Raw genomic sequence first — 16,078 nt, 5'->3', positions numbered from 1 at the left:
GGGAGGCCAGACGCCATCCCTGAGGGGTGTGTGTGGCCTCGTCGGCCTCCCTGACCTGCAGAGGTAAACACTTACAGAGCACAGCTCCCGCACCGCAGTGCCCTGAAGGGCTTCCAGCGTCTTCATGAACTGGGCTTCTGGGTGACTGTGTGAGCACGGGCCATGCCTGCAGGCCGAGTGGCGGTGGGGATGGTGATGACAGCAGTCACAGCAGGGGGCAGGTGCAGCATGGCAGATGTCCTCTGGGCAGGGACTAGGGAAGCCCGTGTCTAGAGAGACAGATCTGGTGAGGGGCTGGGCTTTGTTTTCTGGAGCTGAACAGTGATGCCAGGACCTGGGCTCACCCAAGTAAGTCTGAACAGAGACATCACTGAACTGCCTGGCTTCGGTCCCCAGGACAGGTTCTGTTGTGCTAACAGGGTCACACACAGTGCCTTCTAAAGTTGTTCTTCTAGAATAAGTCCCCAAGGCCACAGCATTCTGAGCAGCTGACACCAGGTTGCAGGATATCTGGGTTGTCACAGACTCGGAGTTGACAGTGCTTGAATCAGCATTTGAAGAAAGAATTCCCATCTCAGATTCTGCCCTGGGTCGTATGTGACCCCAAGCACTACACCTTGGCTTCATTTGGGGAGTGGTATCTCCAGACAGCTTATCGGGGTGGGGAATGGACTTCTCAGATGTTTGAATAAGGTTAACTAGATAGGGCGTGATGTCACTGGGCTTGGGGACATGCTGTGTCAGGAAGGTGTTGTTGATGTCAGGACAGAGTTGACTGCCTTCCGCTCCTCTTGGGGCTTCAGAGTCAACATGAAGGAACTTGTCTTGAGGGTGACTCATTCCAGGTGACCTCTGAGGCTCACAGTAGAGGCTCTGCAAGCACAGGCCACCAGCTCCCTCCAGCCTCAGGAACCCATCCTTCCCTTCTGTGAGGTGGGTCACCGTAAACTCCAGAGGATGGTCACATCTGGAGGCCATCGTGCCCACATTGGCCTCACATTGGGTGTGGGTCATGGGCGGGGGCTGCCTCTGCTGGCTGTCTTTCCTGGGGTGTTCTCCCCCAGTGCTGGCTGTGTCCAGGGCCATATCTGAGGCCAACCGTTCTGGTTGTCCCCCGGTGGCTTTAAGCTGAGGCTCTTTCTCCACCACAGCTGTTGAAGACTTGTCCTCTAAGATACTCCAGTCTTGACTAGAAGATGCTGTGCTCACCACACTCTTGGAGTCAGACTCGCCTGCCTCTGGCTGGCAGTCCTGAAGTGGCCCTGAGTGCTGGCCCTGATCCCTGGGCTTTCTACTTCCATTCTCAGCAGGACTCGGGCCTCCAGTCAAGGAGGGCATCTGTGGAAGAAACCAGGATAAAGGGGAAGGGGTCAGGAAGTGGGGGAGGCGCTAGGTCTAAGAAGTGCTTTTTTTTTTCCTAATCATTACCATTGAGTCAGGAGATAAGGGTTACACACTCGGTTTTTGTCAGTTTACTATTTTAACTGGGACCTTCTTTCTATGAGGCTCGGCTTCCTTGTTTAGTCAAACCAAAAGAAACTAAAAGGGAAAGGGATGCTGAGCTTTCTGGCTCCCCGTTTAATGTCCCCTGTCCCTTGGGTGCCTGTGGCTCATGTCTTTTAAGCTTTGGGTGCCTTTCCCAATTGTGGCAGCACATTTCAATCTCGTCCGTCCGTCCTTCAATCCTCTCCCAGCCCCCACTTGGCCCCTACCTGTGGGGCTGGCGGGTCCGGTGGCTCCTCCAGGAACCCGCTGCTGTCAGACTGGCAGCTGTTTGCTCTGCTCACTGTGGCGCCTGCAGAGAGAAGTGAGGAGGCCTGGTGAGTAGAGTGAGAACAGGGTGACAATACTGGGCTCAAACCCTCCACGTGGCCGACATGCAGTAGATCCTCAATAAACGCCTGCTGCGTGGAAGTGTAAATGAATGAGGCGATTCCAAGGTTGTTTTCCTCAACTGTCAGAGGTCCATGTAAAAGTGCGTTGCTGCTTTCCTAATACAAGGAGTAAAACAGGAAACAAAGGCAGAGGAACTAACATCTCTCAGCACTAAATAACAATATGAGTGTGAAATGCATCATTACTAAAGGGAAGAAAATCCAGAAGGAAACACATATGCCTTAAATGTCACACTAACAAAACATAACACCCCAAATCTATACATCTGCGTACATACATATATATATTGCACTGAACGGAATATTTGTGTCCCTCCCCCCATTCATATGATGAAATTCTAATCCCCAAGGTGATAGAATTAGGAGTTGGGGCCTTTGGGAGGTTATCTGGTAATGAGGTCAGAGCTCTTATGAATGGAATTAGTGACCTTACAGGAGGAGACCCCAGAAAGCTCCCCTGCCCCTTCCCCCAGGTGAGGACACAGAGAGAAGATGAGCACCTATGAACCAAGAGGCTGACTTTCACCAGACACTGAGTCTGCTGGTGCCATGACCTTGGACTTCCAGCCTCCAGAACTGAGAGATATAAATTTCTGTTGAGATATAAATTTCTGTTGCTTATAAGCCACCTGGTTCATGGCATACACTGCAACAGCAGCCCCAATGGACTCAGATATAGAGATTCTTTTTCTTTTGACTAAATGTTGGGTAGGAACTCTTTACAAGCCTCATCTGGACTCCAGTTATAGGACAAGTCCATGTCATGTTTTAGAATGCTGCTCTGGCCATTTCGAGAGGCTGGAAGGGGCAGAGAAGAATGATGCTACATGTGGGCAGGTAACGAAGGTAAGCATGAGCATCTTGAAATTCTGCATTTATAACTTCTTCTTAATGGGTGGGGGGAATGGGCGGTCACTAGGGAGTCACCCTGCTAATGGTTAAACTGTAGGATTTCTTTTCTCTTTTTAATGAGAAATGCTTTCCTTTACACTACTTTATGGGCTAGAGGAGGAAGTCTCCTGGGAAGAGGGTGGTTGGAATGGAGCTTCCTTATCATGCAAAAAGCAGAAGGAGGAGTCTTATGTGTCCTAGAAGAAAAGACTGGGGGTGGGTTGAAAGGAAAAGGCTACTCTTTGGTGGGTGTAGTGCTTGGATGTGTGGTACCTAGGTGAGAAGAAGGGAACTTGCCTTGGCTTGAAGAACAGCTGCTGCAGAAGAATTCAGAGGAAAAAACACACAGACACTCCAGCCTCCTTTTGTGTTCTAGGTCCAGCCTTCAAGGCCAGCTGCGCTAACAAGGGCGGCGCCTCTTCTCCTAGCAGGACTTCCCTCCAGCCTCGCCAGCTATGTGTCTGAGCAAAGACAGCAAAGACCGCTGGGAAAGACAGGGTCCCATGGTTCCATGGAGAGACATGGAAGTCCAAGATCAAGGCATCAGCAGATTCAGTATTTGGTGAAAGTCAGCTTCCTGGTTCATAGACACTCATGAGGTCCCAGAGGTGGTCCACCAGCCCAAACCCCAGCTATAACTCCTACTCCCTGAGGTCAATGTAAACAGGAAAAAAGCTTAGATTTATAGAATTAAAATGTAGAAACTCTACATTCATGAATTCCCTTCAAATAAAATGAAAGACTAAAACCCAGAGGATATACATTTTTAATACTGAATCTTAGGGACATGAAAGAAATTCAAGCAAAGTTTTAAGAAAACAATGTTCTTGGAAATAGCTGTTACTTCTTATTGCATAATTAAGGGTAAAACATAAAAAAAAATATTTACTAGTCATAGACCTAAATAAGACCTCTGCTTCTGGCAAGCTGGAGTAATAAAAACCCGATTTCCCTATCTCCTGAAATAACTAAAAAACTGGACAAAGAAAACATGGTTTTAAGAAAATGGGACATTGGGTCATTAAAGATGGCAGACCCTGAGAGGCAGGAACAAATCACAGGAGCCCTACAATGACCCAGCCTCCTGCCTTGAGAGAGTTCACAGGCCAGGCTGCAGGAAGAGTGAACCAGGCAGACCCTGGCAGACTCCCTGGGTTGAGGAGACAGAACTGAATCTGGAGAGACTGAGCCAGCAGGAGTCCACAGAGTTGGGTAGGAGAGAGGAGAGAGCTGCACAAAGAGAGAACTTGAGGGTCCCTCTTGAGTCTTCAGCCAAATACTGATCAGCTCATGCATGCAGGAAAACTCAGAAGACCGTGGAAAGGAGTGTTGGAAAGGATTCGAAGATGCAATGCCCAACACTCCCCCAGACCTGGAACAATGCATGTTCTCACCGCCAGCTTCCAAAACCTCCTAATTCACAGAGCATTGGCAGGATAGAGTATTCAGATGGGTCTTGACTTTGGGGAAGATAAGATGGCATCTGGCAAGAATCATGCAAGTAGGACCAGCACCCCCAGGCCAGCCCAGCCCAGTTCTTGAGACGAGCCCAAGACTGGGAGAACTTTAGAAGCGTCATCATCTCCAGTGGGATTTTCCCTGTACACTTACGATGCCCAAGGAGCCATAGCTCTTTATGACTCCACTAGCCTGGGGCCTTGGCTTCCCACCTTATGCCTACCAGTCCTTTTCCCTTGCTAGATCTTATTATTCAAACCCTCCCCTACTGGGTGGGTCCTGCTCCAAAGAACTGCCAACCCCTGCATGAGTTGGTCATGCCCCTTAAGCTGCTGGTTCCCTCTCATGGCAATCCCATAACTTCTCTATGCAGTAAGCTCCTGAGATCCAGGTAGGCTCCATAACTGTCATCTGGAAAACCTGGAGCCGGATCTGCTGAGTTCAGATTCAGTCTCTCCTTCCTACTGGCTGTGCAATCTTGGACATGTCACTATGCTCACTGAGTCTGTTTCCTCATGGGGAAAAGAATGAACATGGTAATCATATTTTACTTGTGGGATTGCGATGAGGATCACAATAATATATACACGAATATTTATGCATATGGTAAAATGACTTAAAAATGTGTATATATATATATATATACACACACACACACATACATATATATACACACACACATATATATATACATTTTTGCTGTGGAACATTATTTTAATATTTATTAGAACTCAATTACTATTAATATCATTACATTTCATTAGTGAGCATAATTAGTAATAGTAGTATTAACTAGATTTTACTTTCCTCACATTGGTGGGTCCTACCTGGGAAAGGACCATTCACCTTTTGAAACATTTCTGCCTGGGAGGAGACAGATGCCTCAGGCACTTTGTCCAAACAATCACCAGGTGGCAGCCTTACACCAACCACAATAAGGAGGAGCGCGGGCTCTGCCAGTCTCTGATGGCTCAGTCTTGTAGGAAAAAGCAATGGAAAAGCTGCTTATGGAAACTGGTTTGGTAATAAAAGCTCCCGAATCCTGCAGGCAAATTTTTCACATAACTTAGTCTGAGTTCTGAGGCTCAGGGGGAAAAGCCTATGGAATTGCAATATAAATAAGGGCAGGGGAACAGAACAGGAGTCTTAGGGGTGTGATCTACACGGAGAGTTGTGTTGAGCCAAAGAAATGGTTCAATCTTAGACTCTTTGGGGTTTACCATCTTCATCTTTTCTTTACTGTTCTGCGTTACCTATTTCTTTGCCAAGTTCCCCTCTCTTCTGTGTCCCAATGGTAGAACATTCTGTGACATTACAGATTATGCAAACTCAACTGCCTCCAGAAGCTGGGCAGTAGCCAGTGTGCGAGCAGCTGGATTTAGACAACAGGGAGCAGGGTGGGTTGTCTGCACTTGAGAGTGGGCCACAGTCACTCCACAGGGAGCAGGGTAGGAAGCCAGGATGGTGCCATCCACCATCCAGTACAGGAATCCCTTCCAGAGCTTTCCTTATAGAGAGCCATCTAGCTAGGGCTTACACACTTGTGTGACATGGACCTACTCCGATGTAGACAGAACATATCATACCTTTTAGAAAATGATTCTATTAGGAACCAAATCTACTTTAGTGTTTCTGTTTGTTGGTCATGGCTCTGCTCCGTGGAGTAATGCATTTAGTCTAACAACCCCCTTTCAAAGCAGCTGTCTCATTCCCTCCAGGCCTGTTCTCTCCAGCCTAGCTCTCCTCAGATCCCTGAAGTGAGCCCTCACGGGGCAGGCCTTCCAGACCATTTGTGTCTTGTACATTTGTGTCTCAAATAAGCTCTTGCTTAATAATGTTTGCTGTAAATCTGGAACTTGAAGTCGAGATGCGTTCTGACCAGCACGGAACAGAGGAGGCCCTTTCCTACCTCTGGATAGTTCACTTCCGCACATACAGTCTGCCACTGGGTGAGGCTAGTCAGAATGTGTACCTTGCATTGTGTCCTACCCACACCAGACTCTGCTTTGACTTCAAGAAATACATGTTTTGAAAAGTAAATGAATGACTTCAGTAGCGCTCTTGTGAAATTTGATCTAGCTAGTTTGGGACCATGGTTTCATCCCATCAGGGATAATTTTGATTTTCATTCTGAAGTCTATCTGTGTTATCCGCAGCTCTAATACACATTCTTGCTGTGGGCCAAGTCACTGACAATATTCTGAAGGGAACAGGCCACAGAGACAGAGCCTGGGGGTCATATGGCAACTCTCTACTCTTTCCTTTAACAAGTGTCTACTGGTCCCTGAGGGGTCCACACTGTTCTAGAAACTCCCTGGGGTGTCAACAAAGGTGCCTGCCCTCACAGAGCTTTTATTTATGTGGACTCAGATCCTAGAACTGGAGAGAGGCTGAGAATATTTGTGATTGTGGAAAATATTCCTGAAGCAATTAATTCTTCCTTCTATGTTAGGACAAATTTTAATTTAGAGCCAGTGCTAATCTCAGATTTTAAAACAGAAGACGTTTCCAGCGCAGAATGAACAATGTCCCTACCACCATTTGAGACAATAGGTGGACTGCAAATGTAATACCGGTTTATTTGGAGCTTTTCATTTCTGCACTGATGCAACCACCATAGTCCTAGAGACAACCAGTCCAAATGCCTTTTCTCTTGTGAAGCTGTCTAGGAGCAAACTTTATTCTTGCTTGAGTTAACAGGCTGATGGCCAGGTGATTATGTCAAACACTCAGACAGTAAGAGGCAGTAGAAGTCCTTTTACGTGGCAGCCTAATACATCAAAAGTAATAATCCAGGATGTGACAGGAAATAAAAAATTTGGAGTCTCTAAGCTGGAGAACTAAGATTTTCATTAAGAATCAGGCTCATGATTTTCAACTAGGAATGTTGTAGGACGCATGGCTTCACCAAACACAACGGGAACTCTCCAGGAAGTCAGAGTGTGGGTTGTTCTTTCATTGCCCCCACTCCAGTCCTCTTGGCCCTGTCTGTGCTCCAGGCTTTCACAGTTTTCAGTCAATAGGAGGCGCCAGAAGTGGGAGACTGAAGGGCAGGAGGAGGAGTGTGGAGTATTTATTCGCCACCACCTCCTTCAGGGACTTTTTGAAAACAGCTGTATAACTTCATGGTAAGAACTCCTGGTGGAGTTTCCCTTCTAAGGTTTCCACGTTCAGCAGGCTCCAGTAATGCGATCCTTTCCCTATTTTTTTTCAGACTTGGGAGTGATCCTGGGCTATCTACTCCTGCCAGCCATGGGGTGCTTCCGCATCACTTACTGGCTCCTGGAATCCAGCCCACCTCTGTCAATAGTTCCTTTTCAAAAATCTTTTCAGTAAAACCCTTTGCCACTATAAAACCATTTTTTAAGAACAAGGCTATGTCTCTTTCCTGCCTGAGTGACAGAGTCCTGGCACAGTCAACCAGACTAGTACGAATGCCTTGCCATGGTCAACGTAGTTTTCACATAGCATTGTATCTTTCTATTTTAATTATGATTACTCTGCTTTTTAATAAAAAAGGTGGTTTGGGTAACGTCAACTCACTTAAACTTAGAGGAAGGATGGACAGAGGATTGGGTACTGTCCTCCATAACTGTCATATCCTTTTCATCTCTTAGTCTTATTCATTTTAATGAGTCTCTAAAGAACATCTTCATGTCACCTTTTTCCCCACTACTAATGTTATTTTTTTTTACTGCTTCCAAGTCATTTTAATTTCTGATAAAAGTTATTTTCTGACAAAAGTCATCACCTGCGTTTGATGAGCTTGTCTGTGGACAAAGCCACAGATTAAGGATAAATAGATGGCAAAGAAAAATACGAAGACTGCCCTTTAATCTCATGTGGGGACAATGAAAAACATCTTCCCCAACATATTTGTTTTAGAAACACATAATTCACAAGGTATGCCTTCTGAGCAACCAAATAAAGTAAAATGATCTTAAAACAGCTGATTGGCCACTCTCTAAAAGGAAGCTGGCTGTATGTATATATGCATTCCACAAATATTTACCTACTGAGTGCTTACCGTGTGCCAGACAATGTGCTAGGTCCCGGGGCACATGGTGAGCGAGACTATTCCTCTCCTCTCCAGAAGTTCACAGTCTAGCATTCTGAGAACAAGCTCTGAGGCTGGCATTAGCCCTTACAAAGCGTAAATCTGCCTTCCTAACAAGAGCTTTTGGGCACATTGAAAACAAACTCCCTTTTTCTGGGGCTCCAGCAGCCCTGGTTCCCCCTCTGGAGCATGGTTTTCCTGACGAATGTGTGAGCTGGATTCAAATGCTAAAAGCTATCCAGAAAAGAAAGCCTGAATACCTACTACAGGGGGAAAAACACATCAAATTGTTGTATCTATCTTTGGGAAGCGTGACAACAGAGGGAAAAAGACAATCTACAGATAGTAAAATGGGAACAAAAATAAATTAGAAAACTTATCTCTACTTTTGAGCCCCAGATTAGTGGTGGCCATTTAAAACATTATCATGGCAATGCTCAGAACATAAGGTTATTCATCTAGACTTGAAGCATGAATTGTGGGCATAAGGTGGCCTATTTCAAATTGATTTTAAAAGGAGTTGTACGGGTGGCCTAATTTCAAACCAGCAATTTGAATATCTTTAGTCACACAAAATATACTCCATTGCTTTATGTAATGTTATGGTTCTCTTTTCTGGACTTTGCTCCTACAAAAAGAAAACCAGAAGATGCACGCACAGTAACAGATTTTTGAGGCTGAATTCTTTTTTTCTTGGTAGAACATGTTTTTGCCAAGTTTACAACCCACTTGAACTTCTGTCTGTTCTTTGATTTTAGAAACAACTTGAGCTCCTTTTAACATTAGTAAAAATCACAGACTTAGCCATAGATAAAGAAGTCTTAAGAAAGTTTACAGAAAATTTTTACCATCCCCAAATATCTCTAAATAAAGAACTTTCCTATTAACTTTCAGTGAAGCTGAATCTGATATATAGTGTTTTAACTTAAGGAGAGATCATTTTATTTTGATTAGGCATTTATAAACTAATTCTATAAAGGAAAAGATTTTTAAAAAGACATCCTAAGAAAAGCTTCCTCTAATCTTTATCTGTTTAAAGAATATGCATTATTTAAACACTTATTTGATCATTTATTTCCTCAACATACATATTTTTGAGTGTTTCTAAGGTAAATTCTGGTGATTGAAGAGAAATCAGACATTTCTGACATTAAAATGCTGTGTCATAGTGGATTCAAGCTGCTTAAATTTAGCTTTACACATAAAGTTAAAACAAAGAATACGTTAGGAACATGTTACACAGAGAACTGGCTAATCAAATGATCAGGATGGAAGACTCAGGACTGAGAGCCTTGGGTCTGGATTTGTCATTAATTATCATTGGCACTAGGAATAAACCTCATGGGCCATTTCCCCCTTATATGTAAGGAATGAAGTTTTGCCTAGAAATTTACTCATAAATCTTCCATCCTATAATGAAAGAAGTCTGGTTGCCTGAAAAGAATTACAGCCCCACCTTCACCCCTAAATATCTAACATGAGTATGCATATTGGCTCAACATGGTTTACAAAAGTCTACAGAGACATGGGAAGAATACCTTGTATGTTTTTACAAAGAAAAGGAGCAGAGACTAAACATATATTAAAAAAACCCCAGCCTGGCTGGTGTGGCTCAGTGGTTGAGTGTCGACCATGAACCAGGAGGTCACAGTTTGATTCCTGGTCAGGGCACATGCCCAGTTGCAGGCTTGATCCCCAGTAGGAGGCGTGCAGGAGGCAGCCAATCGATGATTCTCTCTCATGGATGTTTCAATCTCTCTCTCCCATTGATGTTTCCATCTCTCTCTCCCTTTCTCTTCTTCTCTCTGAAATCAATAAAAACTCAATACAATATTATGGTTAATATATACACATGAAAGGTAATGGGACTATGTTTTTTAGAAACTGGAAGGAGACGAAGGTAAACAGGGAGTCAGGAAGGAGAGCAGGCAGGGATGTGTTCTCAGACATGCTATCAAGTGACAAGTAGGTCTTGCAGAGTGAATCCTGAAATGCTTCCTTATGATACATAAACCATTTCATTTCATACATTTTGGCTTCTAATAGAATGCAATCTGCAACTGCAAAACACATTTTATAGGAAAGCTACATCAGTGAGGTATTTGCAGCATGGAACTCACAGGACGACGTGCCACTTGGAGTCAGAGAGGTCTGGGTTTTGTCTTGGTGCCAGAGCTCACCAGCTGGGTGAACCTGAACAAGTCACTTAACTTTTATGAGCCTTGGTTTTCTCGTTCACAAACTAGAAAGAATTGTAGATAAGTCTTAATACAGAACTGTAATTTGGGCTTCCACATGGCAACCCAATTAAGGAAGGGAAATTTCTGGCATCTGCTTTTGGCCTTCTTTGGCTCTCTTTTGCTTTCTTGACTTAAAGCCTTTCCTAGCATCATCTCTACCTTCTCTAAGGAGAAGAGCCTCCAGGAACCATTTAGCCTTGGGACTGGGCAAAGAGTTATTCTTGACGAAAAGATTTCTGAACCTTTGGTAACCAAGAGTTGGCCACACCCAGATGTCTGGAGCAGTGTTGTGTATCACAAGAAAAGGACATGACGGGTGCCCCAACGAATAATGTTGTTTGCCCTTTTTGCATTTTCCCATGGACAGCCCTAATTATTTGTGATGGGATATTGGTCCTATTGTGGTAATAGAGGGGCAAATTGGGTAGTGATGAAGTAGAAATGATAGTAAGTTTGCAGAACTGATCACATTTTTGAACTGGGTACAGACATCACAGTTCTTGCTTCTGTACCACTAATGGTACCAAGAAGGTATAATATTTCCTAAGAGTCTGTGAGCTAGATGGGCCTCTGTCTTCCCCACGCTTCCTTAAGATCCCAGGGAGGCAGAGTACCAGGAAATGTCTGAACAGCGTGCACATCAATAAATATGGACACTTCGGAGATTCTTTCTCCACCATTTTCCTTGCTACAAATATAAGAGGGATTTTCTTTTATTTTCCTGCAGTGATTTATAGCCTTAGAAGTAAATTTAAGCATCTTCCTTTTTGAAGAGGTCAAGTATTTTCTTCTGAAATTCAAATATTTTATCTCTATTCTTTCAATCTAACTTACTGAATTTATTTTGGGAACTAAAGGGGGCACACATATAAAGCAGGCAATTATAAGAGTGCATGGGTGATTTTTTTTCCCTTTAAAAGATGAGACATTGAATTATTTGGAGTAAAAGGACTTGTCTAAAGGGCAACTGCTGATGGAGGACACCAATCGGAATGTGTTTCCTCTGAAATGATTTTGTCTAAACTCTGTTATTTCCACTTACAATGACATTTTCTTCACAAAAAGCAAGATAGTTTAAATTTTATGCAGGTACACGTTTTCTTTGAATTAAACTGTTGGGGACATTTGGTTACTATTTCAATACCCCTCTTGCCTTGCTTAATACTGCATAGAGGTATGATACCTTTGGCAACCTAAAACTTAAGGCTAATTTTATTATAGGTTATCAGTGATGTACTTGACATTGAGAAACTCCTTTGCATTAGTCACCCTCTTGGCAGAGGTCCATCCCTTTCTAATCGCTGGTGTTACCTCCATTCTAATTATAGCAGTGCTGCAGATCTGAGGTTATGTATAATAATAAAAGGGTAATATGCTAATTAGACCGGACATCTTCCGGACATCCTTCCTGATGAAGCCAGAGTCAGAGGGAAGCCAGCCTGGGTCCCAGGTGCTGGAGGGAAGCTGGTGCTGGCAGCTGGAGGAAGGAGGGCCTACTCTTGCACGAATTTTCATGCATCGGGCCTCTAGTTGGAGTAATAATAGGAGGGTCCCTTCCCCAGACTTTTCATCCTGAAAAATGCTAAATTCTTTAAGAACTGAACAAGTTGATAGACTAATTGTATTGATACCACTGATGTGCAACCATCGCTGGGGTGGCTCCCTCCAGCTGTTCACCGTCTCACAGCAGTGCCTGGGAGCAGCTGGTTGGAAAGGAAAGAAGAATGCCACTTGGCAAGCAAGCAACAGGGGGTTTGAGGAAGAGAAGATACAACTGAACTATGACCAGGACAACTGCACTGTATATCAAATCAGCGAGATTAAAATCATTCCTCTTCTAAACGGAGCACTCAGATTCGGAAAGGTATGGCAGGAGAGGTTTGGGCGTCCAACAATTGTTTGAAAGACAAGCTAATGTTTTAATGCCACTAATGTATATGCATTTCAGAAGCCTTTCGGGTCTTGTGTGTGTGTGTGTGTGTGTGTGTGTGTGTCTCATTCACTTCTGCATAATCCTCATGCTGCTTATTTTGGGCACAGAGGAAATCACACACACACACACACACATACAAACAAAGCCATTGAAAATGATTCTTCCAGCTCATTGGGAAGCTACTGTGTGATTTAAGATATTAGCTATTTTCAAAGCTAAAATAACTGATAGTGCCCATGGATTCAACAAAATGATAAAAAACTTGAATCTTTGATGGTAAGTGAAGGGTGTGTTATGAAGTGTATTACTCTTTCTCTTCCTGGTCCCTCTCTTCACTCCCCTACTGTTTTTCCTGAGAATATTTCCCAAAAAATCACTTTAACACAAACCTTTTTCCCAAGGTTCGTTTCTAGGGAACCCATCCCAAGACAAAGGGTAGAGATGATTCATAACTGAACTCTAGACTCTGTATGTTAAAAATCTAATTACTGAAGCCTGGCTGGTGTGGCTCAGTGGTTCAGCATCAACCTATGAACCAGGAGGTCATGGTTTGATTCCCAATTGGGACACATGCCTGGGTTGTGGGCTCAATCCCCAGTGTGGGGCATGCAGGAGGCAGCTGATCAATGATTCTCTCTCATCATTGTTGTTTCTATCTCTCTCTCTCTCTCCCTTCTTCTCAGACATTAATAAAAGAAATATTCTTAAAAAATCTAATTACTGATAGCAAAAGGCTCAAATTGGTAAAATATTCACCATTAAGCTCTGAAGGCTAACCATAAGCATACTAAATGGAAAGAAGTAAGTTAATCATAATTTATCTTTAAAAAATCATAGTCTGATGGACATAAAATATCTTTTATTTCTCTTGATTCAAAGCTCTTTCTCCATATCAACTCAGATCCACAGGAATCTATGATACTGGATTATATTATCTTTGCAAAGTTTTAGCTAAGTGACCTTGGTTTCACTGAAGTCTCTGGGGTTTGGCCATCTTGAGGTTCCCTCTGATGGCCAAACTATATAGACACTGAGGGAGGAGCTTGATTTTGTTGTCTTTTTATCATAGGTAGCAATATAGCCCCTAAGAAATCTTCCTATTCTCATTCACCTATTGAATAAATATATCTTAAGCTTCCAATAGGTGCCAGGTCCTCCTCTAGGTTACCAGAGTATGTGTTAAGAACTTTGGACACTATGAAATCACTAGAGGCCCGGTGCATGACATTCATGCACTGGGGGGTGGGTCCTTCAGCCTGGCCTGTGCCCTCTCGCAGTCCAGGACCCCTGAGAGGTCCTTAGCACTCCCGCAGAGGCAAGAGAGGCTTCTGCCACCGCCGCTGCGCTTGCCAGCCATGAGCCCGGCTTCTGGCTGAGCAGTGCTCCCCCTGTGGGAGCACACAGACCACCAGGGGGAAGCTCCTGCATTGAGCATCTGCCCCCTGGTGGTCAGTGTGTGTCATAGCAATTGGTCATTCTGCCGTTCAGTCAATTTGCATATTAGCCTTTTATTATATAGGATAATTTGTTCACTTTACAGTTAACGAAGGGCAAATGCTTGTTTTTGAAGTAGTCTTATTTCTTAGGAGGCAAGAACGTATATTACTAAGATTATCTTATTATTATAATAGAAACAATAATGATACAACAATGACAAAAACAAAACTGCCTGTAGACCAATTCTACATACTTTAAAAAGAAAGTCATTGAATAAAAACAGAATAGCTAAAGTTCATATCATGTTCTATTTTATAAAATGAATTTGAAATCTTATTGGTTAATGCATCAGACCCTGATCAAGGTTAAACCTGTGAGAATGCCATGCAGGTGGGCAAATTGCACATGTGAAGGAAATAGACCATGGCAGATATCATCATTGATGTCTGTGTGGGCACCAGCATCAGACTAGAGTTGGCAGCAGAAGAAACCAATCAAAATCTCAGCTGCTCTGGCTCCGAGCCCCTCTCTAACCTCTCTTCCCAGGAAGAAGAACCAGCCTCACCTCTGGCTTCAACCCTCCCAGGAAAGGCTAAAAAGATGAAATGCCAACTCTCCTCCCAAGGCGAGGAGAACAGCCCCAGTAAGGTCAGCCAAAGCCTCTTCTCTCACCAGTCTCCTTATTTGCTCAACCTTTTCTAGAAGCTTATGCTTATCATACAGAATGAGGTTTGCTATACAAGATAAGAACTGGCAACAGGTCCTGAAAAGGGAGACGGGAAGGTGTGATTTCCCCCAAGCCATCAATTTTCACATTCCTTTCATATTACCTGAGACTTTTGGCAAAACACCAATTCCTGAATTAATGGCCTAATTTCTTAATGTGATCTTCACCTTGAATGATTTTATATTTGCCATTGGCCAGTAATTAAAGGGATGTAGGAAGGAGTGGGTAACAACGGTGAGGCTGAGTTGGGGCAAGGATAGGGGATAAAACGTGAGATAAAGAGCATCTGAAATGCACCCACTTTACCTCTCCTTCCTTCTTGGTTGGTGGCAGCTATCAACGACTTTGGCCACACCCTCACTTCCTTCCACAGTCATCTTTCCCAGATCAGGAAAGACTGATTTTCTAATCTTCTAAAACAACCTCTCAGGCTAAAACAAAATAAAGGGACCTTGGTTTCATATCTGAGTGTCCTTTGAAAAGTTCCAAAACTTACCTCTTGTTAAACAAAAACATTAATTTTTATAAGGGGCATAAAAAAGCATGCTCCTGTTTATTTTCATATCTAGCATAGTCCTATGGATGTTTTTAATAATAATAATAATAACAACAATAGTAATAATTGTGATTATTATCATTAAGCCTGAATTTTAATAAACTCAACCCCTGGTGAAATCGTAAACTTTGGTTTACTTCCTTTTACAATGTGGACAATTTCAACCATATTAATATACTTGAATATTAAGATTCCCTTAGAAATACAGCATTTTTTCTCTACTGACCTATAAATCTATTTCTACCTACATATTTATATTAGGGTGGTATCTTGACTATCCTAACATAACAGCATTCAACCTTTTGTTAGGGCAACAGAGGAGTCTTTGAGCAAAACTAAAGCTTGGGATCAGACAGATCTGTGAATTCTAACTCAGTCACTCAACAGGTGAATTACCTTGATGTAGTTACTTAACCTCTCTGTCCTTCTGTTCCCATCTGTAAAATGAGAGTAAACCTCACTTACTCCTATGGTTGTTTTGAAGATGAATTAATACTGTGAAATGCCTGGCACCTAGACTTCTCAGGACAGGTCTATTCCCATTCCTTAAACTCAACCCCCATGATGACACCTCTGAGGAGGTGATGCCAACCCCTAGCCGAGAGATGGCTCCAAAGATGTATACAAAGAATCCTTAAGAGAAGTAACTAGTTAGTTAGGACATGCATTTGTACCAGCTAATTATCACCTAAGGCAAACTGTGTAAAGGCCTATGTATGGTAAGGACCTATCAAAATGTATGGGAGCACTGAAGAAGGAGTTTGGGGAATAGGGTTCTTGGAGGAGATGACAGAAGAGGTAATAATTGAACTGAGACCTTGAAGGATGGGGGACACTGGCACGTGGAAAGGAGATGGGAAATGGACTCCGGGAAAAGGGAGCCC

At 43.3% G+C, this 16,078-nt stretch overlaps 1 protein-coding gene across 11 annotated transcripts in view; it reads right to left on the bottom strand.

The window, feature by feature from the left end:
- Positions 1-16,078, bottom strand: part of ITPRID1 (ITPR interacting domain containing 1) — a 69,864-nt gene that overhangs the window by 14,477 nt on the left and 39,309 nt on the right. For all 11 annotated transcript variants that reach the window (XR_013960422.1, XR_013960423.1, XR_013960424.1 and 8 more), the window contains 2 exons: positions 1,713-1,795; positions 76-1,338 (listed from right to left, as the gene is read on the bottom strand). Coding sequence is in view for 8 of the 11 variants with exons in the window: in XM_080664886.1 (XP_080521012.1) it covers positions 76-1,338; positions 1,713-1,795 (1,346 nt within the window). In the remaining 3 variants the exon portion in view is untranslated. The remainder of the gene's footprint in view (positions 1-75; positions 1,339-1,712; positions 1,796-16,078) is intronic.

Source organism: Plecotus auritus, assembly GCF_963455305.1.
Source record: "Plecotus auritus genome assembly, chromosome: 4".
Lineage (NCBI taxonomy): Eukaryota > Metazoa > Chordata > Mammalia > Chiroptera > Vespertilionidae > Plecotus > Plecotus auritus.
This window is presented reverse-complemented; position numbering and strand designations above follow the sequence as displayed.